The 20746-nt window shown below is 51.5% G+C and overlaps 9 protein-coding genes across 9 annotated transcripts; 5 read left to right on the plus strand and 4 right to left on the minus strand.

The window, feature by feature from the left end:
• Positions 1–17: 17 nt before the first annotated feature.
• Positions 18–456, minus strand: UMAG_12314 (uncharacterized protein; the record flags this gene model as incomplete). Its single annotated transcript, XM_011393278.1, has 2 exons — positions 18–26; positions 127–456. The coding sequence occupies 2 exons, from the start codon at positions 454–456 to the stop codon at positions 18–20; spliced, it is 339 nt and encodes a 112-aa protein (XP_011391580.1).
• A 601-nt stretch (positions 457–1057) lies between these two features.
• On the plus strand, positions 1058–2083 carry UMAG_11584 (mitochondrial 54S ribosomal protein uL22m; the record flags this gene model as incomplete). The annotated part of the gene is made up of 2 exons (XM_011393262.1): positions 1058–1176; positions 1300–2083. The coding sequence occupies 2 exons, from the start codon at positions 1058–1060 to the stop codon at positions 2081–2083; spliced, it is 903 nt and encodes a 300-aa protein (XP_011391564.1).
• A 183-nt stretch (positions 2084–2266) lies between these two features.
• UMAG_05780 (uncharacterized protein) lies at positions 2267–3052 on the minus strand (the record flags this gene model as incomplete). Its single annotated transcript, XM_011393208.1, has 1 exon — positions 2267–3052. The coding sequence occupies one exon, from the start codon at positions 3050–3052 to the stop codon at positions 2267–2269; it is 786 nt and encodes a 261-aa protein (XP_011391510.1).
• A 1066-nt stretch (positions 3053–4118) lies between these two features.
• Positions 4119–5108, plus strand: UMAG_05781 (uncharacterized protein; the record flags this gene model as incomplete). Its single annotated transcript, XM_011393209.1, has 1 exon — positions 4119–5108. One exon carries the CDS (start codon positions 4119–4121, stop codon positions 5106–5108), a length of 990 nt encoding a protein of 329 aa, XP_011391511.1.
• Positions 5109–6195: 1087 nt separating this feature from the next.
• Positions 6196–8223, plus strand: UMAG_05782 (capsule-associated protein-like protein; the record flags this gene model as incomplete). Its single annotated transcript, XM_011393210.1, has 1 exon — positions 6196–8223. One exon carries the CDS (start codon positions 6196–6198, stop codon positions 8221–8223), a length of 2028 nt encoding a protein of 675 aa, XP_011391512.1.
• A 458-nt stretch (positions 8224–8681) lies between these two features.
• Positions 8682–10121, minus strand: UMAG_05783 (uncharacterized protein; the record flags this gene model as incomplete). Its single annotated transcript, XM_011393211.1, has 1 exon — positions 8682–10121. One exon carries the CDS (start codon positions 10119–10121, stop codon positions 8682–8684), a length of 1440 nt encoding a protein of 479 aa, XP_011391513.1.
• Positions 10122–11639: 1518 nt separating this feature from the next.
• On the minus strand, positions 11640–13568 carry UMAG_11585 (uncharacterized protein; the record flags this gene model as incomplete). The annotated part of the gene is made up of 1 exon (XM_011393263.1): positions 11640–13568. One exon carries the CDS (start codon positions 13566–13568, stop codon positions 11640–11642), a length of 1929 nt encoding a protein of 642 aa, XP_011391565.1.
• Positions 13569–15065: 1497 nt separating this feature from the next.
• UMAG_05785 (acyl transferase-like protein) lies at positions 15066–16391 on the plus strand (the record flags this gene model as incomplete). The annotated part of the gene is made up of 1 exon (XM_011393212.1): positions 15066–16391. The coding sequence occupies one exon, from the start codon at positions 15066–15068 to the stop codon at positions 16389–16391; it is 1326 nt and encodes a 441-aa protein (XP_011391514.1).
• A 2007-nt stretch (positions 16392–18398) lies between these two features.
• Positions 18399–19646, plus strand: UMAG_05786 (uncharacterized protein; the record flags this gene model as incomplete). Its single annotated transcript, XM_011393213.1, has 1 exon — positions 18399–19646. One exon carries the CDS (start codon positions 18399–18401, stop codon positions 19644–19646), a length of 1248 nt encoding a protein of 415 aa, XP_011391515.1.
• Between the last annotated feature and the right edge of the window lie 1100 nt (positions 19647–20746).

Consider the following 20746-nt stretch of genomic DNA (forward strand, 5'->3'; position numbering starts at 1 on the left):
AGAGGCGAGGTCGTGGTTTAGTCCCACTGTGGTAAGAGGGGGGCAGGAAAGGTGAGTTGGAGGACAAGGTTGTGGCTGGCGCAGAAGCGACTTCAGGGGGGTGTAGTGGGGGGTTTGGAGGCTTACGATGACTCTGTGAGGTTCGTCTTGGTTTTGTGTGAGAGGGTGGGCTGACTTGTTGTGCATCAATTGCTGGCTGAGCTTTCCATGCGTGGGGGTGCCTTTGGCAGCTTGAGCGTTGATCCGACGTTCTGCGGCCTGTGCACGTGCCTCGCGATCGGTTGCTGGTGTGCTTGAGCCCAAGACGCTAGGAGAGGGCATGGGTTGTGTTGTTGGGCCGCCTGCACTGCCTAGTCGTTGTCCTTGTGTGGTTGCCGCGCTCCAAGCCGCACTCGACGCCTCATTCAGCGTCCGTCCCTCGCCCTGAAACTTGGTCTTGGACAAACAAGAGCCCATAATCGTCACTGCTGCTCGCTGAGCCCGGCTGGGTCGTATGGAGAAGTGCGCAAAGAAACGCGCAAAGGTTGCACCCGATCAATGGTGTGCTAATCACGAACACGGAGTGTCATTTGGAATCGTGAATGTCAAGATGGTGACTGTGTAGCGCGTGGCTGTGTGAGGTGCGTCCAAAAGCAGCAAGCACCAGGCAGCAAGCACCAAGGACCCTGTGCTTGATCCGTGATCCACGATGCATATTCAAAAGTGTTACACCGGTAGAGCCAACATTGATGGCCGTCCGGCGTGCGGGGCGTGTGCGGCCACGAGCGTGAGCCTGTGAGCGTGCAGAAATAAGTTGAAGATCGGCGATTGCTACCAGATGCACGTGACACTCAATTTTGAGCGGGACAGGAGCAAGAAGAAGAACGGTGGGTGGCTGCTTGAAGTTTTTCCAGTGGACGTGATCCTCGTCATCATCATCATCGTCGACATCATCATCGTCAGCGCAGCCATCGGTATCGTCGACGTTATCCGACACTTGACGAGAGGTGATTTGGTGGACGACGACAAACAGAAGCAACTCAACGTCTTTTCCTGATCGACAATTTGGTGACGCACCATGTCGGCTTCGCATACCGCCAGTCGGACGGCGAGGCTGCTCATGCGCTCGTCGACAGCAACGCGCGCCACTCAATCTTGCACGTCAACTCGCACCGCTCCTGCGGTGTCGTACCGATGGTAAGTTGCAGAATGTTGCTCGATTCGGATCGTATGCGTTTGTGATTTTTTCTGACTGTCTTGCGTCATATTCGGGGATGTTTGGTATTTGGTATTTGGGGTTTGGTTTTTGTCTCTTCACAGCGTGTCGTCGTCTGTACCACGTGCGTCGTTGCTGTCGGACATCTCAGAACGACTCGCCAAGGTGGCGCTTGGATCGAACTACACCAAGACGCGCGAACGTGGTGGAATTTTGCCCGAAGACCAAAAGAAGCTCGACTACGAACGTCAGCGCGATTCGGCCATGGCATCAGTTTCGCCCGACGGTATGCCTCTATTCGAAGACGTCGAGTCGCTGCCCATCTCGCAACAGGCGCAGCGAAGACAGCAACGCATATCTGCCAAAGTCGAAACGCGCCAGTTGCGCAAACGGTTCAACGCCAAACATCCCATCACGGGCGCTGCGCTAGAGCACAAATACTCGACCGCAGCATTCAAAATCTCCCCGCGCAAACTACAGCTCTTGGCCAACCAGATCAGCGGACAACCAATCGACTATGCAATTCTGCAGATGCAGTTCTCGCCCAAACGCGCCGCTAAGCGCGTGCTGAGCACTCTGGCACTAGCTAGGGACCATGCGGCTGCAAAAGGCATGCAAGTGCCTAGGCTTGTTGTCAGCGAAGCATGGGTCGGCAAGGGCCTCTATTTGACGCGTACCGATATCAAAGGTAGGGCGAGAATGGGCAGGAAACATCATCCTCAGGCTAGATTAAGTATCGTGCTCAGGTATGGAAAGACGTACGCCGAGAAGGAGGTAGAGAAGATCGAGTTGGCGAGAAAGAGGGCCAGGGCGATCGGAAACGGTGGCGTGGTAAGAACGGATAATAAGATCGTCAATGGATTTCAGAGGCCGGGTTGGGCTTGGTAGACGCCAGCACACTCAGCAGCACATCTAAGTTAGCCCTAGCACATGCAGTCTCGATACTTGGCCGCAATCACAATGCATTGCATCAAAAAACAAAGACGGCCATCGAGGCATATACCCACCGATGACCAAGAGATTCAAAGAGATTGATTTGCACTCCACGCGCTTCAGAGTGCATCCTGCTAACTAGGCTCTGAGTTGTCGACGGAGCATCTTGGATTTGACCAGGTCGACAGGGATGTATGCATAACCCGTTGCTTCGCCCAATCCTCTGGACCACAGCGCCCACGTTTTGTCCAACGAACTTTGCACTTGCTCTTCACTCATCCAGCCTGGATGCTCCTTTGCCATCCTCTGTGCCCACTCGAATGCCTTGGCCTTGGCCATCACACCTTCCTTTGCCATCTGCAGTTCCGTCTTCTTGTTGGTCGAGTACTGGACCCTGTCTAACCATCCCGCTTGGCTTGCGCGATCCGAATACGTGCCAGCATGATTCCGGTTGAGTCGAATGTAGAATCGATTAAAGGCGAACGACTTGATCGAAGCATGAAGGTCTCTTGGATCGAGCGGAAGTTGCACGGCTGGTCTGGTCGTGTCGAACGAGACCAGGTGCGAGCGGCTCAAGCTGATCGGATAGTCGAGTAGAGACGGTAGCTTGTATAGAGACCATCCATCGCTGAGCTGCTCAGTGCGTCCGTGCACGAGCGGTGCCGAGCTCATCAGGCCGACAGGCCGACCAGACGACGAGCTTGATTCGGATCGCGCGTTCGACAGCACCACCGCATCGTGCGCAACCACTGCTTTGAACAACTCTTCCGTTGAGAGCTCCTCGATGTGCAGCGGCTGCGAGATCGAAATCGTTGGCGACGCATTACGCGTCTTACTCGATCCTACTGGCGCGCCAACAACGCACAGACGCCATGAGACTAGAACCATCATGGCCGACATGAGCAGCTTGCTCAGTGCAGACATGGTAAGCCTCGCTCCAAGCTTGCAGTTGGCGTCAGTCATGTTGCAAGAAGCAGTGCTATGGTCGCCTTGGTGCATCTACCTCGAGTCTCGTTCGAGCTTTAGCGCACCACGATGCTTCTGTCAGTCTCATAGTCCCCGTATATATGCACATCTGAAGCGCAAGCCCTATCAAGATGCGTCTGTGTCACCACCAATGCCAGCACAGTGCGTTTTCTTCGCTCCCAGTCACACCATGCGCAGTTGGCACAAATATACAGGATTCTATCGGTTTTCGTGGCTCCAAGGCGCCAAGACGCCTTGAACCGCAACCGCATATCTCTGGTGGGCTCGCAAAATTCACCGAACATGCTTCCAGCAGCAAGCACGAATGGCTGAGCGCCCACCCAGGATGCGTGAGAAACAGCTTGGCTCAGCAGCAGATGAAGGTCGTGCACATTTGATTTCCTCAAAAGAGGCATCTCGAATCGACAGCCGATCGCAGTTCAGCACTGCGCTTGACGCAATGAAGCTCGGAGCGTTTTCTGGGATTTGAGTGGTTGTGGGTACAGTGCGATGCAGTTAAGCCGAAGGTCACACTCAAATTTGTGGCGATGCGATGCGAGGCGATGCAAATGGAAGCTAACGGCTTCATCCAGCTTTGTCAATCAAGCAACCGTCTAGATGAAGCTCCAGCCTGCTCGGAGCCATGCGAATGGTTGCTGTACTTTGTCCCACGACCCAACCCACCTTACTACACTTGGCGCGTACACCACATCGCCTGTCCTTTCAGAGGGGCGAACGTGAATCAGCTCGACCGGCGAATGAGACTTGCCTGACTTTGTCATATTTCCTTGGCCTTCTGCTACACAGTGCGCCCATCCACTTGCCCCGTTCCAACAAGTTCGCTGGCCCGTCGCAACCTTGCTCTATCTTTTCATCAACAGACCCGAAACGTGCATCTCATCACACCATCGGCTCGGCCCTAGCTCGGTGTGGTAGAAGATCGTTGGTATGTCGATGTCGACGAAAACACGATAACGATCCAAAAGTGGTATTGATCAGATCGGTTCAAGCTGGGCTTATCGCCATGTGGCTAGTATCCATCCTCAAACTTGTTCTCACGACTGCGTATTTGCGCACGATCTTGGCCATCGAGGTGCCCACTTCACTCATCCCGAAAGCAAGCACTGAGCTGGACAGCATTCTGCGCGCTGCTCACATCGAACTTCCTTCACTCAACCATGACGCTCTCGTGCAAGATTCGGCCAAATCGCTCGTCGTTGCTGCTCAAAAGGGACGGATTGCGATCGCCGAGCATGTCATCAATACTGGATCTAGAAACGACGCCGAGTCTGCTTTGGCTAGATCAAGTGCGCTACAGGATTCTTGGATGGACCGTGTGGCATCTCATCTCACCACGCAGCTTGATAACATGGAGACAGTGGGAAAGATGGAGTGGAAGCTACATCGCGGTTTCAGGGAAGGAGTGCTCGAGACGAAAGCTGACGACTTTACCGCACGAGCCTTGCGGCCCGAAAAGCTGGCCCCGATCGAGAATGAGCTCAGCAAACATGCGACAATGCAAGAAAGGGTGCGACACCTGTGGGCTCGCATCAGAGCGATGCTACGAGATGCCGATCCAATCTCAGCGCTCAGACGATGGAGGATCCGGAGTCTACTAAAGGAGCTCTCGACTCCGCCCAAACCTTCTGCCTTACCACCGCTGTCCTTGCATACTTCACCGCAGCCTTCTGTTGCAACTCCGTGGGACATGGATCAACTCAGGGCAAGGCTGTCCTCCATCACAGCTCTCAAAAGTGTACAATCGCAGATGGCCGCGGCTGAAGCTAAAGACGCCTTTGCAACCGCCCTGATCGAGAAAGCACCAGTCGTCCAATCAAGCATCGTACTGCACAAGGCGCCGGTCAGAAAGGTGTTGCTGCCAAGCAAGATGATCTACAAGCCTTTGCCCGGCGCAGATGGAACCAGAGCAGAACGAAAGTGGATCCATACATATCGCAGAATGGGTCCATCGTCCGATTGGAGTGATGTATTAATTCCTGGCGTTGCCCGATAAAAATCGTGAAAGACAAAGGTGGAGCAAGTGCTGGTTGTTATTATTCGTGACTATAATAAGCCTGCACGCAGCTGCACAAACCAGTCCCGCGAATCGAGGTCGAGGTCGAACACAAGCAACAATCGCGAATCACGAATCACGAACACTCTCTCAACAAAAGGTGGGCCTTTGATTCTTATTGCCTGCTGAACACTGTCTTTTCTGAACTCTCACTTTCTCACCCAAGACCCACATCAAATTGGCTGAGCCACTCACTGCTGCAACAGCGGATTCTCTACCACACCATGCAGCACTTACTCCGACTCGGAGTTCTGCACAGTCTGTGAGAAAATAAAGGTTTTCCACGAGCGAAAAAAGGATGAATGAGATGTTTTGAATAGCTATTAATAAAACAAAACATATTTAGAGTATTGAGTGTACCGCCTTGAGGCCTAGGCTCTGTGTACACCGCATCCTCACGACTGGCACAAGTGAAAACCGGACAAACTCACGCTGCTCATTTTTCATTTCTTATTTTGTGTTTTGTAATCACGAATTATGCGCGCGGTTTTTCTCCTCCGCCACGTTACTCGCGACTGTAAAAATTGGAGATGCCATGCACTTCGGCTGCAGCTCGTCCCTGATCGCCATGTTCTGGACAGCTGTCGCTCTTTATCTCGGAGAGGAAAACGATCTGCTGGGAACAGTATGTCCGGCTGAGAAGAGACCAGGGCAGATGCTCGACCGTCCTGGAAGAAACAAGCAAGCTGCAGCTCAGCATAGATATCGTTCTGGCTGGCCATGGTGCGAATTCTAGGCTAGGGATTCGGACAAGTGCAATCAGAACAGACCTCTCCACCGGGTCGCAGATAGTGCAACAAAGCGATCGAACCATCGCTCAAGGGTGGTTGCTCGTTATTCAGTGCAAGTCGACTAGTGTGATGCTGGTGCATCATACCACGTGTAAAGCTAGATCAGTGCTGTGCGCTCTGGACCCTATGCTTCCCGTGTAGCAGGTCGGTGAATCTGGAGTGTCCACCTGTGGTCTCTGATCTCTGCATGCGCTTCACCATCTTGTTCCGTCTCCACCATCTTGTCTCGTCGTCAGATGCAATATCTCGCCAGGATGAGCAGATACACAGACGGCACGCGCACGCCCACTGACTCGGAGAAAAAGTCGTTCTCGTCCACACTGTCGACATCGAGCTACCCTCCTTCACCTAGCTACGTCGCAGGAGATCCTGCATGGGCACGCCCTTTGGGAGGAGGCCAGTCGCTTCGTCAGCGCGTGTTTGACCTCTTCGGATCGAACCCTTCGACGAGCAACTGGCGAGGATATACTCGCGCCGCTACCACGCCATCTGGTGACTTCAATGCATACAAGAATCCACTCTACCGCTCAACTGCCGCTACCAAGTTGCAAGATTTGTTGCGTGATCCTGCTCACAAGAGGATCTTCAAGTTGATTTGCTTGATCCTGATCATCGGGATTCCGTGTGCTCTGTTCGCATCGACGCCTTCTTCCGCATCGAATGCCGTCGCGGAGGCCAAACCTGCTACAGAGGTAGCAGAGTATGCCGGACAGACTGTTTCCTATCAGGATGGCCAGTGTCCTCGCATCCTCGATGGCGGTGCTGATGCAATCGAATGTCACGTTCGATTGGCGCAGCGCAAGTTTGACTCGATGGTCTCGAGACAATCCCAGACCTACGAGCAGGCAGTAGAACGTTTTGTACAGCAGTACAACCGACAGCCACCTCCTGGTTTCGAAGATTGGTTCGCGTATGCAAAGCAAAATGACGTAGTCATCATCGACGATTACGGCCAGCTCGAGAAGGACCTCGCTCCGCTGCGCAAGATTCCAGGTCACGTTCTGCGTGCTCGTGTAAAGAACGCACGCAAGACCAACATGTGGCTTCTGCACCAGTGGGACTTTGCCGATGGTAACGTCTCCACCTCGGCACCTGCCAACTGGGAGAACGTGAAGGTCTACCGCGAGATCATGTCGCCTTTCCTACACAAGCTTCCCAAGTTCAGCGTGCTGCACAGCTGGGACGACTCGCACCGCGTGTGCGGAACCAAACACGGTGCTGAAGATGTCAATGACACAAACGTGGTCCAAGTCCAAACCACCGGTATTCCAGATACCAGAGAGTACTTGACCACCGGCTGTCCACGCAATACGGAAACTAGCTCGTCTGTGACAAGCGATCGCCCCTCGGTCGACATCTGCACCCACTCGTACGATTGGTTGACCAAGCACGGCGTCTTTCACACGCACAACGGCTGCTTCAACTCGACGGTTCCTGTGCTCTCGTTGACAAAGGTATCGAGCTTCCAGGACGTCACCACCGCCTCGTGGTGCTACGGCTCGAGTGGATACCGTCTTTTTGGCGACAAGAAGGACACGGTGCCCTACTCGGAAAAGAAATCGAGCCTTTACTGGCGCGGCAGCAACACTGGCTCGAGGCCCGAGGGCAAGTACGCATACCTTGGACACCGTCAGCGCTTAGTCATGATGGGCCATCAGATGAAGACCAAGGCGGCCGAACTCGCCGCTCGCGTTAATACTGTCGACTCGCTTAGCTTCAGCGAAGCCGACTCGAGACGCGTGAATTTGACCAACATGCCCAAGACGTTCACAGAGGCGCAGCTTTCGGCGCTCTCGAGACTCGGCAATGATTCGATCGACATGAACTTTGTCAAGCTGCACGGCTGCGACGCAGACCCCAACTTCTGCCAAGAGTGGAAGGCCACGATCCCGCTCGCGGCGCATCAGCCTTCGTCCGAGGCGTTCAAGAACAAATTCTTGATGGATCTCGACGGTAACTCGATGTCGTGCCGCTTTTACCGGCTTCTCGACAGCAACAGCCTCGTGTTCAAGCAGACCATCTACGTCGAATGGCACGACGACCGCATCGTTCCGTGGCTCCACTACGTTCCCGTCTCCAGAGGCATGGAGGAGCTGCCCATCTTGATCGATTTCTTCGCCAACCATGCCAAAGGCCGCGAGCTGGGAGAAATGATTGCAAACGCATCAAAAGAATGGGCTGCATCTGCGCTCCGAAAGGTCGATCTCTCCATCTACACGTACCGCCAAATGCTTGAGCTCGCACACATCATTGGTCACGACTAGAATGTTCCGAATGTCTTTGCAAGCTTCGTGCCTCTTTTCACCACAATCGCATACTCTCATCCTTGTGTCTAGGTGCAAATCACGAATACGTTTTTAAAAAAAAAAAAAAAAAAAAAAAAAAGGAAAGTAAAAGGACGTTGACAGAGTGGTTGGTTCTGCTTGCTTTGAAGTAAGGTGAAAGTGAAGATCATTGGCATCTGCTTGGGCTACTGCTCAGTCGTTGGCTGATCCAAGCGTAAAGCAACTTACTTCTATCACTATGTCTGACGGCGGAAACGCGCCTCCGACACGCTTCCAGAGAGGTTGGTGTTGAATGCTCAGCAGCAGACCGAGGAGAACACGGAAAGATCCATGTTGAAATCAAAGCAGCATAACGAAACCATGTGCACGTGTGAAGAAAAGACAGCGTGTTAAACGAGAGAGCGAGCAAAGTACAAAGACGAATGCTACTGAATACATCAAGAAATCTTTCGAGGGCGAAGATCTTGCAGCTCGAGAAGATCCACGTGCTCGCCGACCGGCTTGGTCTCCTTCTCCAAGTCGTTGGTGCTGATATTGTAATAGTATCCCATCGGTGACTTTGGCGTTGGGGTTGCTATTGAGGACGAAGCAGGAGATGAAAATGGCGAAGCTGGTCCGAATGGCGTGGAAGAGTTGTTGGCTGCATCAAATTCGATATGGAGCGCCGGGTCATCGGCGCGACTGACACTTGGCATTACGGGCACATTGTCGGGTTTTGGCTCTTTCGGTAGATACCTGTGGTACACGGTACTGCAAGCGAGAATAACGCAGCTACCTGCAAACACAAGAAGAACATCGGGTATACCGTCGATCTTGCTTGATGCTGGAAACAGCAACTCGTTGAGTGCAAAAGTTAGGATGATCGAGACGGCCGAAGTGAAATCATTGATAATCACACCGGCTTTCTTGAGCAGAATCGCAATCATCATGCCGTTAAACGACTGGCAAAAGACGACTCCCATCGGCCAAGGACTAGCATGAAGATCGTGCAGCACCGGACCCAGGTGCGAGACATCGCGGAACAAGACAATGCATGCCGCTGGTAGGATGGAGAAGCACGAGAGCTGAACGTTGGATGCCCACAGGTTGACGCTGCGATCGCGAAAGATGAACTCTAGTATCACGCCTGCAGTGGAGCTCAGTGCTGCGGCTGCACACAGAGCGAACGATGCAGTGAGCGTCTTGCCTGATCCGGAAGATGTGATGCTGGCGCTGCTTGCAACAGCACGCGCTGTTGTGGTGGCAGTTTTGACGAGCATCACACCGGCAAAGATGCCGAGGATGCAGAGCCACTGAATCGGAAGGATGCGTTTCTTGAGCACCAACCAGCTAAGAGTGGCACTCATCAGGATACGCATCTGCCAGAGAGCCTGGAAGAAAGCAGGGTCGAGTTCAGAGGCAGCATACAGGTAGAGGTTGTTCTGCACCACATAGATGACAGCTGGTACCATCAACCGAAGCCCTTGAATCTGGAAAATTTGGGAGCATACGTGCTGTAAGAGCGTCTGTTTGGCCGTGAAATCGCCGTTCCGTCCGCTCTCAAGCGTCGAGGGGGAGGCCTCCTTGTTGGTGTTGTTGGCGTTGACGAAGTTGTCGTCATGCTCAGAATCTTGCACTTCGAAATCTTCGGCTTGCAAGCGAGTATAGCCGTTGGAGCTGACCGGAAAGCTTGTGCCTGCAGGCTCAAGCTGGCTTCTTTGTCGGTGTAGTGCACGTGCGAGGAGAAGGAAGGAGGCTACGATCTTGATGCTTTCGCACAGCAGAACAGTGAGCGATGGAGAGTATGCTGCATGTTTTGAAGCTTGGTGGAAGACGATACCTGTGCTAGACTTCAAGCCACTGATCCCAAGGATCAGAGGTGTGAGTGAGCCGAACATTGTTGGTAGCGGATTCGAGATGGATTCATACAATGGCCGGAGATAAGGAGAAAGTTAGCTCGAGCGTTCAGCTGAGATGGTGGTGAGATTCAGAATGAGAGGTCGAGGCTGATCAAGGAACGTGTGTGTTGAGCAGCCAGACAACGATGCCAGCGAATGTTGAGCCGGCGGCAATCCAGTATCTCGCCTCACGAGGTTCTGCAGACGAGAATCAATCACAACAAAGCGCCTGAAGAGGACGAGGAGCACTTGGAATGGTAAGGGAGAGGTACACAATCTGGTCGGACGTTCGCCAAGCTGAGTCGAGGGATTTGGACCAAGCAATTGCTTCCCGCGCGCCGGCAGAGTTGCGTCGAGCCTCGAAGCGTATGTGTAGCTCAGAGGGCCACACTCATGACTGGAGGCAACGCTGTGCTGTTCATTGTCGGACAACCGAGGCCTAATCACAGTGGTTGCACCAGCATCCACAAAGATAAATTGACAACGCGCGCAGATCACAAGGGGATAAAAGCCAAGAAGCGTCGGTCTCGATACAAGTTCACAGTACAAAACCCTGTTCGAGTTTGGTGAGATAGTTTCAGCTCGGCTATACCATGCACGATCTGAGTGACGAACTCAAGACGGGAACGGATATACACTTGATCTTGATTGAAGTGGCCTGGCTTGGGTAGGCGACGCCAAGAGGAAGATGAGAACGTGGAGACCCAACTGTAGACCGTGATTCTTGTCTCTGATTGTGGGAAAGGAGGAGGACAAGCAGCTATCTGCAGGTGACTTTGGCAGCTGTTCGTGACAGTGTGAGTATGCATGCAGTTCGGTCTCATGTCGATCCTGTTGGCCCACATTCGGCATATTTTAAAAATGAATGATAGGAATAAAAAAACATTGCTTATATTCTTTCGGTCAATACTGTGGCGCTCCTCTGGTCAAATGCTTGGTAACAGAAAAGAACAGATCATAAAAATGTCACTCAAGTCAATCCGCAAATTGATAATTTTACAGCGGTCATTGACTCGGAACGTTGCCACATGGAAGCACCCTTTATGCACGTTTTTATGCATTCAGATGACCGGAGTATCGATATCACTTGAAAATCAGGCTTAACTGCTGAACGCAAACGAGTCGTGAATCGTGAATGTAAAATAAAAGAAAACCCAAATGGATCCAACAGGGTTTCTGGACACTCACGACTCACGACTTACGACTCGTTCGGGCAGCGTTTGCTATTTCGAACTCGACCACTTTTGAATTCACGATTCACAATTTCTTTTCCAAACACACGCACCATTTCCCGATTTGTTGTCATACACTCGTGAGTACTCTGCGCTTTATCTATATTTTTTCACACTTAAAGACACGGCAGGCTCAAGCCGCTCCTCGGAATGAGCAGCGTAAGTGTATATACTGACCCTAGTTCCAGCCAAGCTGACATTAGTGAGACAAGATCTGGGATGGTGCTGCGGTTCGAAGGGTCTTGGTGAACAATACACATACAGGGTTGCAGTGACGACAATGAAATCAAAAGGCTGCGTTCTGGAGCTCAGCAAACTCGATCAGAACCCTGGCATAGTAAAGAGCAATATCGATCGGGCGAAGCGTCGCTTCAGCCCACTGTTTCGATGTCGATGCAATCTTGGCAGCCGTTTGCGGACCTTGAGGATGGCTGATGAAAAAGTCGAGCAACATTGGCAGCTCGTTGTTCTCGATGCGAAGATCCAAAGGCACATAGTGAATCCAGGGGACGAGATGATCGTCATGGTATTCAGACCAGATCGTCTGCTTAAAGACAAGCGAGTTGGAGCCAAGCAGCTGATAAAATCGGCACGACATCGATTGGCCGTCCAGATCGAGCAGGTACTTGTACTTGTATACATCATTCCGGCCTTCGGTGCCAGTGGTGATTTGATTGGCCGTTAGTGAGGCCAGAGTGGGCTCGTCTGCCAGAACAAACATGTTCCATGCTACATTGAACTTTTGGGGACCAAGTCGCTTGACCGCATCCACCACGGAGCGATCGGTGTAGTCGAATAGGGGCAAGGTGTTTCCAGCGACTTGAACCGATTCACGCGACGGTATTATAGTTTTATTGGGAGCGTAAATCGCGTCAAACGGGTCGACTTCAACGCCCAAAGTCAACTTGTTGGCTGCTTCACGTAGCTGCTTGACGTACCGGAGCATGCGGTGTCGGTGTCCTCGCGCCCAGGTTGTTGGAGTCTGCGCTTCACCTGTAGTAGTGCCTCGCCAGTACAAGACATCCTTCTTGCCCTCCCAAGGGATCTTATCGGGATAGCCTCGATACATCTCGTTGCCATAACAGACGTTGGGAGCCAAGATGTCGGCAAAGTTTGAGATTTTGGATCTGGAAAGCATGGGAACTAGCTTGTTGAGCGGGTTAAAGTTTGCTGGAGCTTGAAAGAAGCCGTGAAGCTCTCTCAGCTCGTGACGATCCTCTGAGCAATAGTCCATCGGCGGCTGTAGACTGTTCCAGGCTCTTTTCGGTGTCAAGTGGTTGGAAGGGCAGGCTTTGGCCAGGACGGCTGTGGGATCCTTGCCTGACAGATCGGTCGACCGAAGCAGCTCGGTAGGTGCCCGTGATGAGGCATGCGGCACTCTCGGCTCAGCATACCAGTTGAAAAGGATCGACACATCTGGGATGATATGCTGCACGGGTTTCAGCAGCTCGATCAGAGTAGAGGCAGAGAGTGGGCCTAGATCCGGACCAAGAACGACTACCTGACCATCAACCACGCTAAGCTGGCCAAGCTCGTGGCCAGGCAGCTCAGATTTGGCTTCGAGGATGCGTGCCTTGAGCTTGCCACCCACGAGACCAGCTTTTCGAAACGTATTGAGATCAACTTCGATTTGATCGTAGTCGTCGATGATAGTCACATTGTGTTCCAGAGCGAGTTTGACCCATGCCTCAAAAGCGCGAGGAGGTGCACGCAGGTATCGACGCTTGTACGCCCGAATTGCTTCTTGAGGCGTACGCGACTGTCGCGAGAGAAGCTGGGAAGCAATTTCTTCAGCATGATTTACCTTACAAGGGATGTAGTGAGTTTCTGTTAACGCGCATTTGGCCATAACATCGTCTATAGCTGTGTTCGCTGCTTTGTACGCCGAAGTGGACGACGAGAGGTAGGAGGGTGAAGAGGTATAATCGTAGCGATTGGCGCCGCTCGAGAGCAGAAGAAAAAGACCTAGAGCCGCGAGACCTCCCACCACCGTCAGTCCCACTTTGCCCATGTTTTTTGCAGATTTGGTGCGCAAGTCGAAAGTCGGACGTCCCATATCTTGAGCTCGAAATGACCTTTGCTTGTGACGATCGTCCTGGAAGGACTCCTGCTGAATGCTGGGTGAGAAGGCGTTGATTCTTAAACGAGCTGGTGCGGTTGCTTGACTTGGACCGTGCTTGCTGTTAACAACGTATGAGGACATGCCTGTCGCCATCTTGTTTGTTAAATGTCTAGGTGATGGCGAGGAAGAGGGATGACAACCTGTCTCACATTGACAAACCCTTCAGCAGCTCAAAGATTCGTTCAAGGGACAGATAAAGAGGGCCGACTACACCGGACTTCCAAAAAACTTTCTCAGCGCGTACAGACTTGATAAGATCATTGGCTCGTGGACGCCTGAGATTGTAGGCGCGATTCGGAGGCGGTTGCTTTGCCTGCCAGTCAAACAAGAAAGACGACGAGGGTCAGAGGCATCACAAATGGCCAAACGCAAGCATATTTCCGGTGACAGTTATGTGTTGCAGACACCTCAACACCGAGACCGTTTAAGTTTCAATTTGTTGCGCTCAAAAAGCAATTACTAATGCGACTTGTACGGTGTTCTGTGACGTTCAGCTTGGATAAATTTGAGAATCACATGTGATAGAATTAATATAATATAATATCAATCGTGATTTACAATAAAATTAAAAATACAAGCTGAGGGAAAACTTGAGAAAACCTCAGACTGAGCTGAAATCACGAATCTTGAATCCAGAATTGTAGATGCACACTTCGGCGGCTGCACATTGACACTTGAACACTTGACCGAGGACAGCAACACGCGGGAAGAGCCGAGGGAGGAGCCGAGAGTGTGAATCACGGAACATGAATCACGAATGTTCTTGAGTGCATACTCCTCCACGTTGCTGGTCCACTCAGACATGCTGACAGCTCTGTTCTGCTAAGTTAAGTCGATGATGATATTTGCAACCCCGAGTTGCGTATTCGGCATCTTGCTCACTTGTTGCTCAACTGTGATTCAATTTACTTCACAGTCAAGGCTTGAAATCGCATCCTGCATCATCGGCCCTCTGCATGCGCCAGCTTTTGTTCAAGGTGTAAAATGCTAGAGAGTTCATGTCTCCATGTTGGTTCCCGTGTACGTCTGATATGCGACCGGTATTGCCTTCTTTTATTCTCAGCGCTCGCATTTTTTGCAACCAGATGCACTGTGGTGAGTTGTGAGTTGCTTTCAAGTCTGGAATCCAGTAAGCAAGCACCAGAAACAGTCTGCTCTTCTTGCATTCACTCTGCCATCTCCGCTAGAGCTTTTAATGACGGTGGACACCGTGCATGAGTGAGCGTTAATAATTCTTGTTAGCCAACAACAAGAAATCTCGAGCCGTAGAGTGATAGATGCTGTACTTGTAAACAAATGCGAGGAGCACACTTGACCTCGCCTGTGTTCTGATGATCCTGGGAGAATCTCAAAGGGCTCGAAGTTTATCTTTGTCCGAAGTGTCTTTCTGTACTCCAACTTTCTTGCCAGCCTCACCATCGTTATCAACCTTACCATCCTTCTTCGCTAACCACATCATCCTACCTCGAATACATCTCACACCCCAACTCTTTCCTCCTTTTATCCTCTGGCCCTTTGCGATCTTGCACTGCACCCATACATTCTTTCATCACACCGCTCGCTAGCGTCCCAGACCCTATCCCGAATACAATGACTAGCGGCAGCAATCAACTTCGATCCGCGCGCAATTCAGACGAAGAGACCAGAAGGCCCAATCTCGTTTCACCACCCTCATATCGTTCTTCACGCGAAGCGAGCCCCACGTTTGAATCCAAGGGCATCATGGAAAACTCGAGCATGTTGCCGCCTCCGGCATCCGAGCCGACCGCCAAAACGGGTATCAAGCTGCTAGGCAAGATCGGATTTGTTCCCGGCTGGGAGGGTCTCAGAGGTATAGCCGTGGCACTGGTCATGGTTTCTCACGTGGTAGAGAAGAAGGAGATGCTTGGCATTTTAGGTGTCGAAGTCTTCTTCGTGCTTTCGGGCTTCCTCATCACCGGAGTGCTCATGTCTCAAATCGAAAAGCAAGACAAAGCACAGCAGGCTTCTACTTCGGCTGCATCCCAAAAAATCTCGCTCAGGCGCTTCTCGTTCCTGCCAAGGTTCTACATGGATCGATTCGTTCGACTCACGCCTGCCCTGGCGCTCATGGTCGGCATCGTGGCCAAAATTGCGCTTCGACTTGGCGCTTCGCCACCTGCAGTGAAATCCGATGCGTTGGCGGCGTTCTTTTACATGCATAACATGTTCCCGCTTTCTCCTCAAGACTCTCGACTGATGTATCCTGGTCTCTACCTCAACACTTGGTCGCTCGCGGTCGAAGAGCAGTTTTACATTTTCTGGTCACTTCTGATTCCTTTCGTGATTCCTCTTTCACTTAAGAAGAGAGCGTTGGTCATGAGCTTTCTCATCTTTGTGGGCTTCTACATTCGTCACTTTAGCGGCTGGAACTTCCTTGGCGAGAAGATGTATGGCATCGACTATCGCTATGCATACTGCGCCAATGCCTGGAAGATGTTCATCGGGTGCTCAGCTCGTCTGCTTCCTATTCCCGAGATCTTTACACGCAAGTGGGTAGGCACCATCAGCACGCTCGGCTTCTTCTTTCTCACATACATGTGGGGCTATGGCTTGACTAACTTTGACTTCCGAACCACAGGTGTCTGGCTCGAGCTGTTCACTGCTTTGCTGGTCTTGATGATCGTACTTGGAAGTATCAACGGCAACCCTATCCTGGAAAGCAAGCTGTTCCGCTTCCCCGGCAGGATTTCCTACTCTTGGTATCTGTGGCAGTTCCCTCTTCAGGCGCTTCACGGCTGGCCTGTCGGCAACTGGGGACCCACGGGACTCGCATTTACGGTAGCCACTTTCACAACCTTCATGATCGAGGAGCCTATCAGGAACAAGTATCATGCTTGGAAGACTAGCTCTATCAAGAAAGAGGAGGACAAACAACACGCTCGTCGTGAGGATTGAGAATTCCCCTAACCTCTCTCGCCTGTTAGCTCATTTTTCTTTTCTCTTTCTTTACCTTGCGCTATTGCCCCCGCACCTCTTTTCACTCAATTTATTGAACCCATAAGAAAGTTTTTCTCTGCCTCGTGCTTGCCCGAACGATGGCCTTGTTCGCTGTTCGCTCTCACGACCGAATCACAGACTTGTTCAGCGCCAGTGCTGCAATCGGTGTCTTCGGCAAACAACGAGATGGGGCTCAAACACACTCTGTTACGGATTGCGCCTCGCTAAAATTTTCTACGCATAACGCGGATTAGCTCTACCCGTAGTACTAAACACGGGAAGCAAGACGGCAATCCTCTTGCAATCGAAACAGACTCTGTAAGGTTAAACAGTGCTTGGCATTGGACCTACCGTGCAGCCTGGCCGGTGCAGAGTCAACATTGCAGAATCCGGTCCACGTGGCCGCCAAGTAGGACTGTTCTCATTTCGTGATAGCACAGATCCGTCCAGATTCCAGCGCATTAACACGCTACACTTGGTCTCTGGCATGATGACACCTCCAAGCAAGGGTATGGGCAGTCGGGCAAGAGTCATGCGCTTGAATGCAGGTGCAGCGCGCATTTTAGGGCCCGAAGTTGTTCTCGGTCAGTTGGAATGAACGATCAATGAGGATGAATGATCAGCACGCCACACCGAAGATGATCGACATTCAAAATAATTTTCGAAACGAAAAATTCATCAAAATCGTGAATGGTTACGGTTCAAAGGAAGGACGCCGAAGAAATGATGATAAGAAAAACACCAGAAAAGTGGCCTAAACTGTCTTTTGTTGAGTGATTGGTGTAAGAATCGATCAGAAGCACACTCCATCTGCTGGCAAATGACTGTCATTGATCCCCTGTGCACGCAAGATCCGCACATATCGAAGAGATATGTGTTTCATGTGGGAAGATTGGAAGGACCACGCTGTTTTCCATTGGATTTCTCTAGGTATTAGTCAACCGAGACTGCAATCACCGACCGAGATTGGAAAGATGCCGAGGCGGAGTTGGACAGCTCGCATCGAATCTGCATGACATCTCATCTCGAAGCCTGACATTTAATCGCATCCTGTCGCTAGGTGCCACTGTCGCGAAACTTTCTTTTTTTCAATTTTTCAATTTTTCGATTTTTTGTTTTGTTTTTGTTTTTGTTTTATTTTGTCTCCGAGGGTCCAAGCTGAGACACAGTAGACCACGCCGGCTTGGCTGGAGGCTGGACGCCACAGTTGTGAGGTTTGCATTCGCTCCCGCGCATCACCGTTTGTTGCAACAACCACGCGCCTCTTGGTGCTGGCATGGCTTCACTGGCTTTGTGTGTCACCAAAGAGGCACATGGCTCGGCTTGTTCTCTACGGCTTGCCCATGCGAGGCTGCCTCAGAGCCAACTTAGGGTTAAGTTGGCTTTCGCCAGCAACATTTACGGTATTTGGCTCCCGACGTTGATTCGCTCCGACTTTCTCGCCAAGTAAGGCTTGGCATTTTCGATGTTGACCCGGGTCCTGTTGATCTTCGGTACTCGATCTTGAGCTCCAGCCTGTCCTTTGTCTCGTAATTTCGCTTATCACAACACGCTGGCGTTTGCTGTAAAGCCATGGCGGCTGACTCTCCAACGTCCTGCCACATGTCTCACACCGCTCTCCCATCGGCTCAACAACCCTCTCGGTCGCTGCATCAGAGATCATGCTCTTCCAAAATTCTAAATTTGTCCTCAATCCAAAATAAGCCGGTCGAGGAGCAAATCCACTTTTCTCTAGCCTTGTACAAGACCTCCAACTCGTCTCGGCCCCAACCTTTGTCGTCAACTAGTCGTTACCACTCGCATCGTCAACCTTGGTTTCCTCCACTTGATCTTATCAGAACCGTAGCAGCCTGGCTCGATAGCAAAGTAAACAGAACGGCCAGAACTTCTGCATTCGATCATCAAGAAGTGGCACCGAGCACACTTGGATCGTCTGTACGAGCCGGTGTGGCACGCAATTCCATCATGCTGCTCGACGATGCGGAACTTAGTTTTCGAAAATGGGCGAGCTTGGCGGTGCTCGTCTTGTTCACCACAGTCACAAGCATCGTCTCACAACGATCACGCAGCGTAGCTCCACAGGAGAGGTATTCGATCGCAGCTTCAGTTTTTCTATCCGAGCTGTTCAAATTGCTCATGGGCTTTGCAGTAGCTATGGTGTCGTGCAAGACCACTTCGAGCAAGGACAGTGCAACGCTACCCTTGTTCTCAGACAAATCGGAAGGCCAAGATCACGACGACTCTTGCCATCGAAACGATCAACTCGACTCTCCCACCTCGCCTCTTTCACCTTCAAGTGCGACGTCCTCGACGTCCCCGATGTCGACAATAGACAGGGTGCGCAAAACGTGGAGCGACATCTACTGCCCATCGGCATGGATGATGGGAGTACCTGCACTCATCTATGTGCTTCAAAACATGCTTCAGCTGGGTGCCAACTCGTACTTGAGCCCAGTCGCATACCAGGGACTGTCACAACTCAAGCTGTTGACGGCGGCCATCATCAGTGTGTCGCTGTTTGGAAAAAGACTCTTGTTGCGTCAATGGATATGTCTGGCTGTTCTGTTGTCAGGGGTCATCTTTTTGACACAGAAGCCCGTCACTTCTCAGGATATAGTAAATGCAGCCGCACTCCTCGGTCAGGTCGAGCCGGGACCGGACTCGCCTTTCTCGCATCTTCAATCAGATCTCTCAGCATCAGCACCTGTTTCCAAGGTGCTGTCCCAGGCCATGGAGTTAGCAAGCAGGTATGCAAGCGCACAATTAGCAGTGGGAGGCTTAATGGTAGTACTCGCCTGCATCTGCGGTAGCTTCGCAGGAGTGTATATCGAGACCAAGCTCAAATCGAGCATGTCGGTGGCGCTGTCAGTGCGCAATGCACAACTGGCATCCTTTGCCCTGGTCACCGCGGGCGCGGCTGTAGTAATGGAAGCGATCGGTCAACGCGAGTGGGCGCCATTGAAGCACTTTTCAACATTGGCTTGGATTACAGTCCTTCTGCGAGCTTGCAGCGGCTACATAGTATCAGCAACGCTGCGATACGCCGACACCATCATGAAAGGTTTCGCTACAAGTGTGGCTATCATAACGACGATCGCCTTGGAAAGCATTTTGCATTCTCAGCCGCCGTCGTTCGTGCAGCTACTGGGCAGTGCACTGGTGATGTTTAGCACGTACAACTATGTTTACTGGGGTGCCGCCGCCAAATCATAGCATAGCGATAGGCGATCGCTTTTTACATTGTAGTCACCATCATCAGCGGATTTTCACTAGTAACTCCCAACACTCTGAGAAGACTGTGCCGTTCAGACTGAGTTTGGCTCGAATTGACCACTGTCGTGCTTGAGAAAGGCATCGGACGAATGACGCGCTGCGAGGCCTACAGCTACTCACTGGATTGCACAGCAGGCTAAATCACCGAGCTCTGAGCCAATGACCTCGGGCAGACTGTGCAGATGCGCTGAATGCTACGAATACTCGGGGGTTGCTTGCTGCCCGCCATTCACGATTCACGATTTACCCACATTCGTGATTCACTGTTGCACAGAGTCCGACCCTGCGCATACAGTATAAACGATGCCGTTGATTAGTTTTATTTATTTATTTATTTATTTATATTTTTGCTTTACTGTTCTTACTCTTTTTAAAAAGAAAGAATTCGCAATTGTGATTTACTCTACTTTGGCTCGGGCTGTGGTCATGTCAGCTTTTTCTTATCACATCTACAGTGGTGAGTATTTTTCATATGGCTGATGCGCCTCGGCGAACTTTTACGCAAAAATGCTTTTGGCATGGTTGTCACAATTCCTGATTCACGATTCGTGATTGTCACGGCTTGCAGCGTTGACTGGAGACATCCAATAGTCACGAGTCACGAGTGAAAGCATCAAAGGAGACAAGGAAGAATCGTCAATGTCGGGTCGCCTCGGTCTTTTCGATGTTCGCTGCACGGACATTCTGGACATTCATGATGGTGCTCGAAGAGTCCTTTGTTTTTACAGAGCGATACAAGTATTACTGCTGCGGCTACTGCTGCTGCTGAAACTGAGGCTGCAAGTCGCATGCGACTTGGTCGTCGTGTGGTGCATCAGGCCAAGCTCGGTGTGTGCATTGGCAGATTGGACCCTTGCTCCCTTTAAGCTGTTGCGTCCATTTGCTTTTGCAAGGTAGATGATTGCCCGATGTACCTTCTCATCTTCTCATCCTGCGTGATCCATGGACGGAACGGGAACGGAAAGCATCATTCGTAGTTCTCGCTTCCATCAGCATCAGGGTGATCCGCGAGAGTCGATATCGTCGTTGCTCCAACCATC

The sequence above is a fragment of the Mycosarcoma maydis genome, chromosome 16, assembly GCF_000328475.2.
Source record: "Mycosarcoma maydis chromosome 16, whole genome shotgun sequence".
NCBI lineage: Eukaryota > Fungi > Basidiomycota > Ustilaginomycetes > Ustilaginales > Mycosarcoma > Mycosarcoma maydis.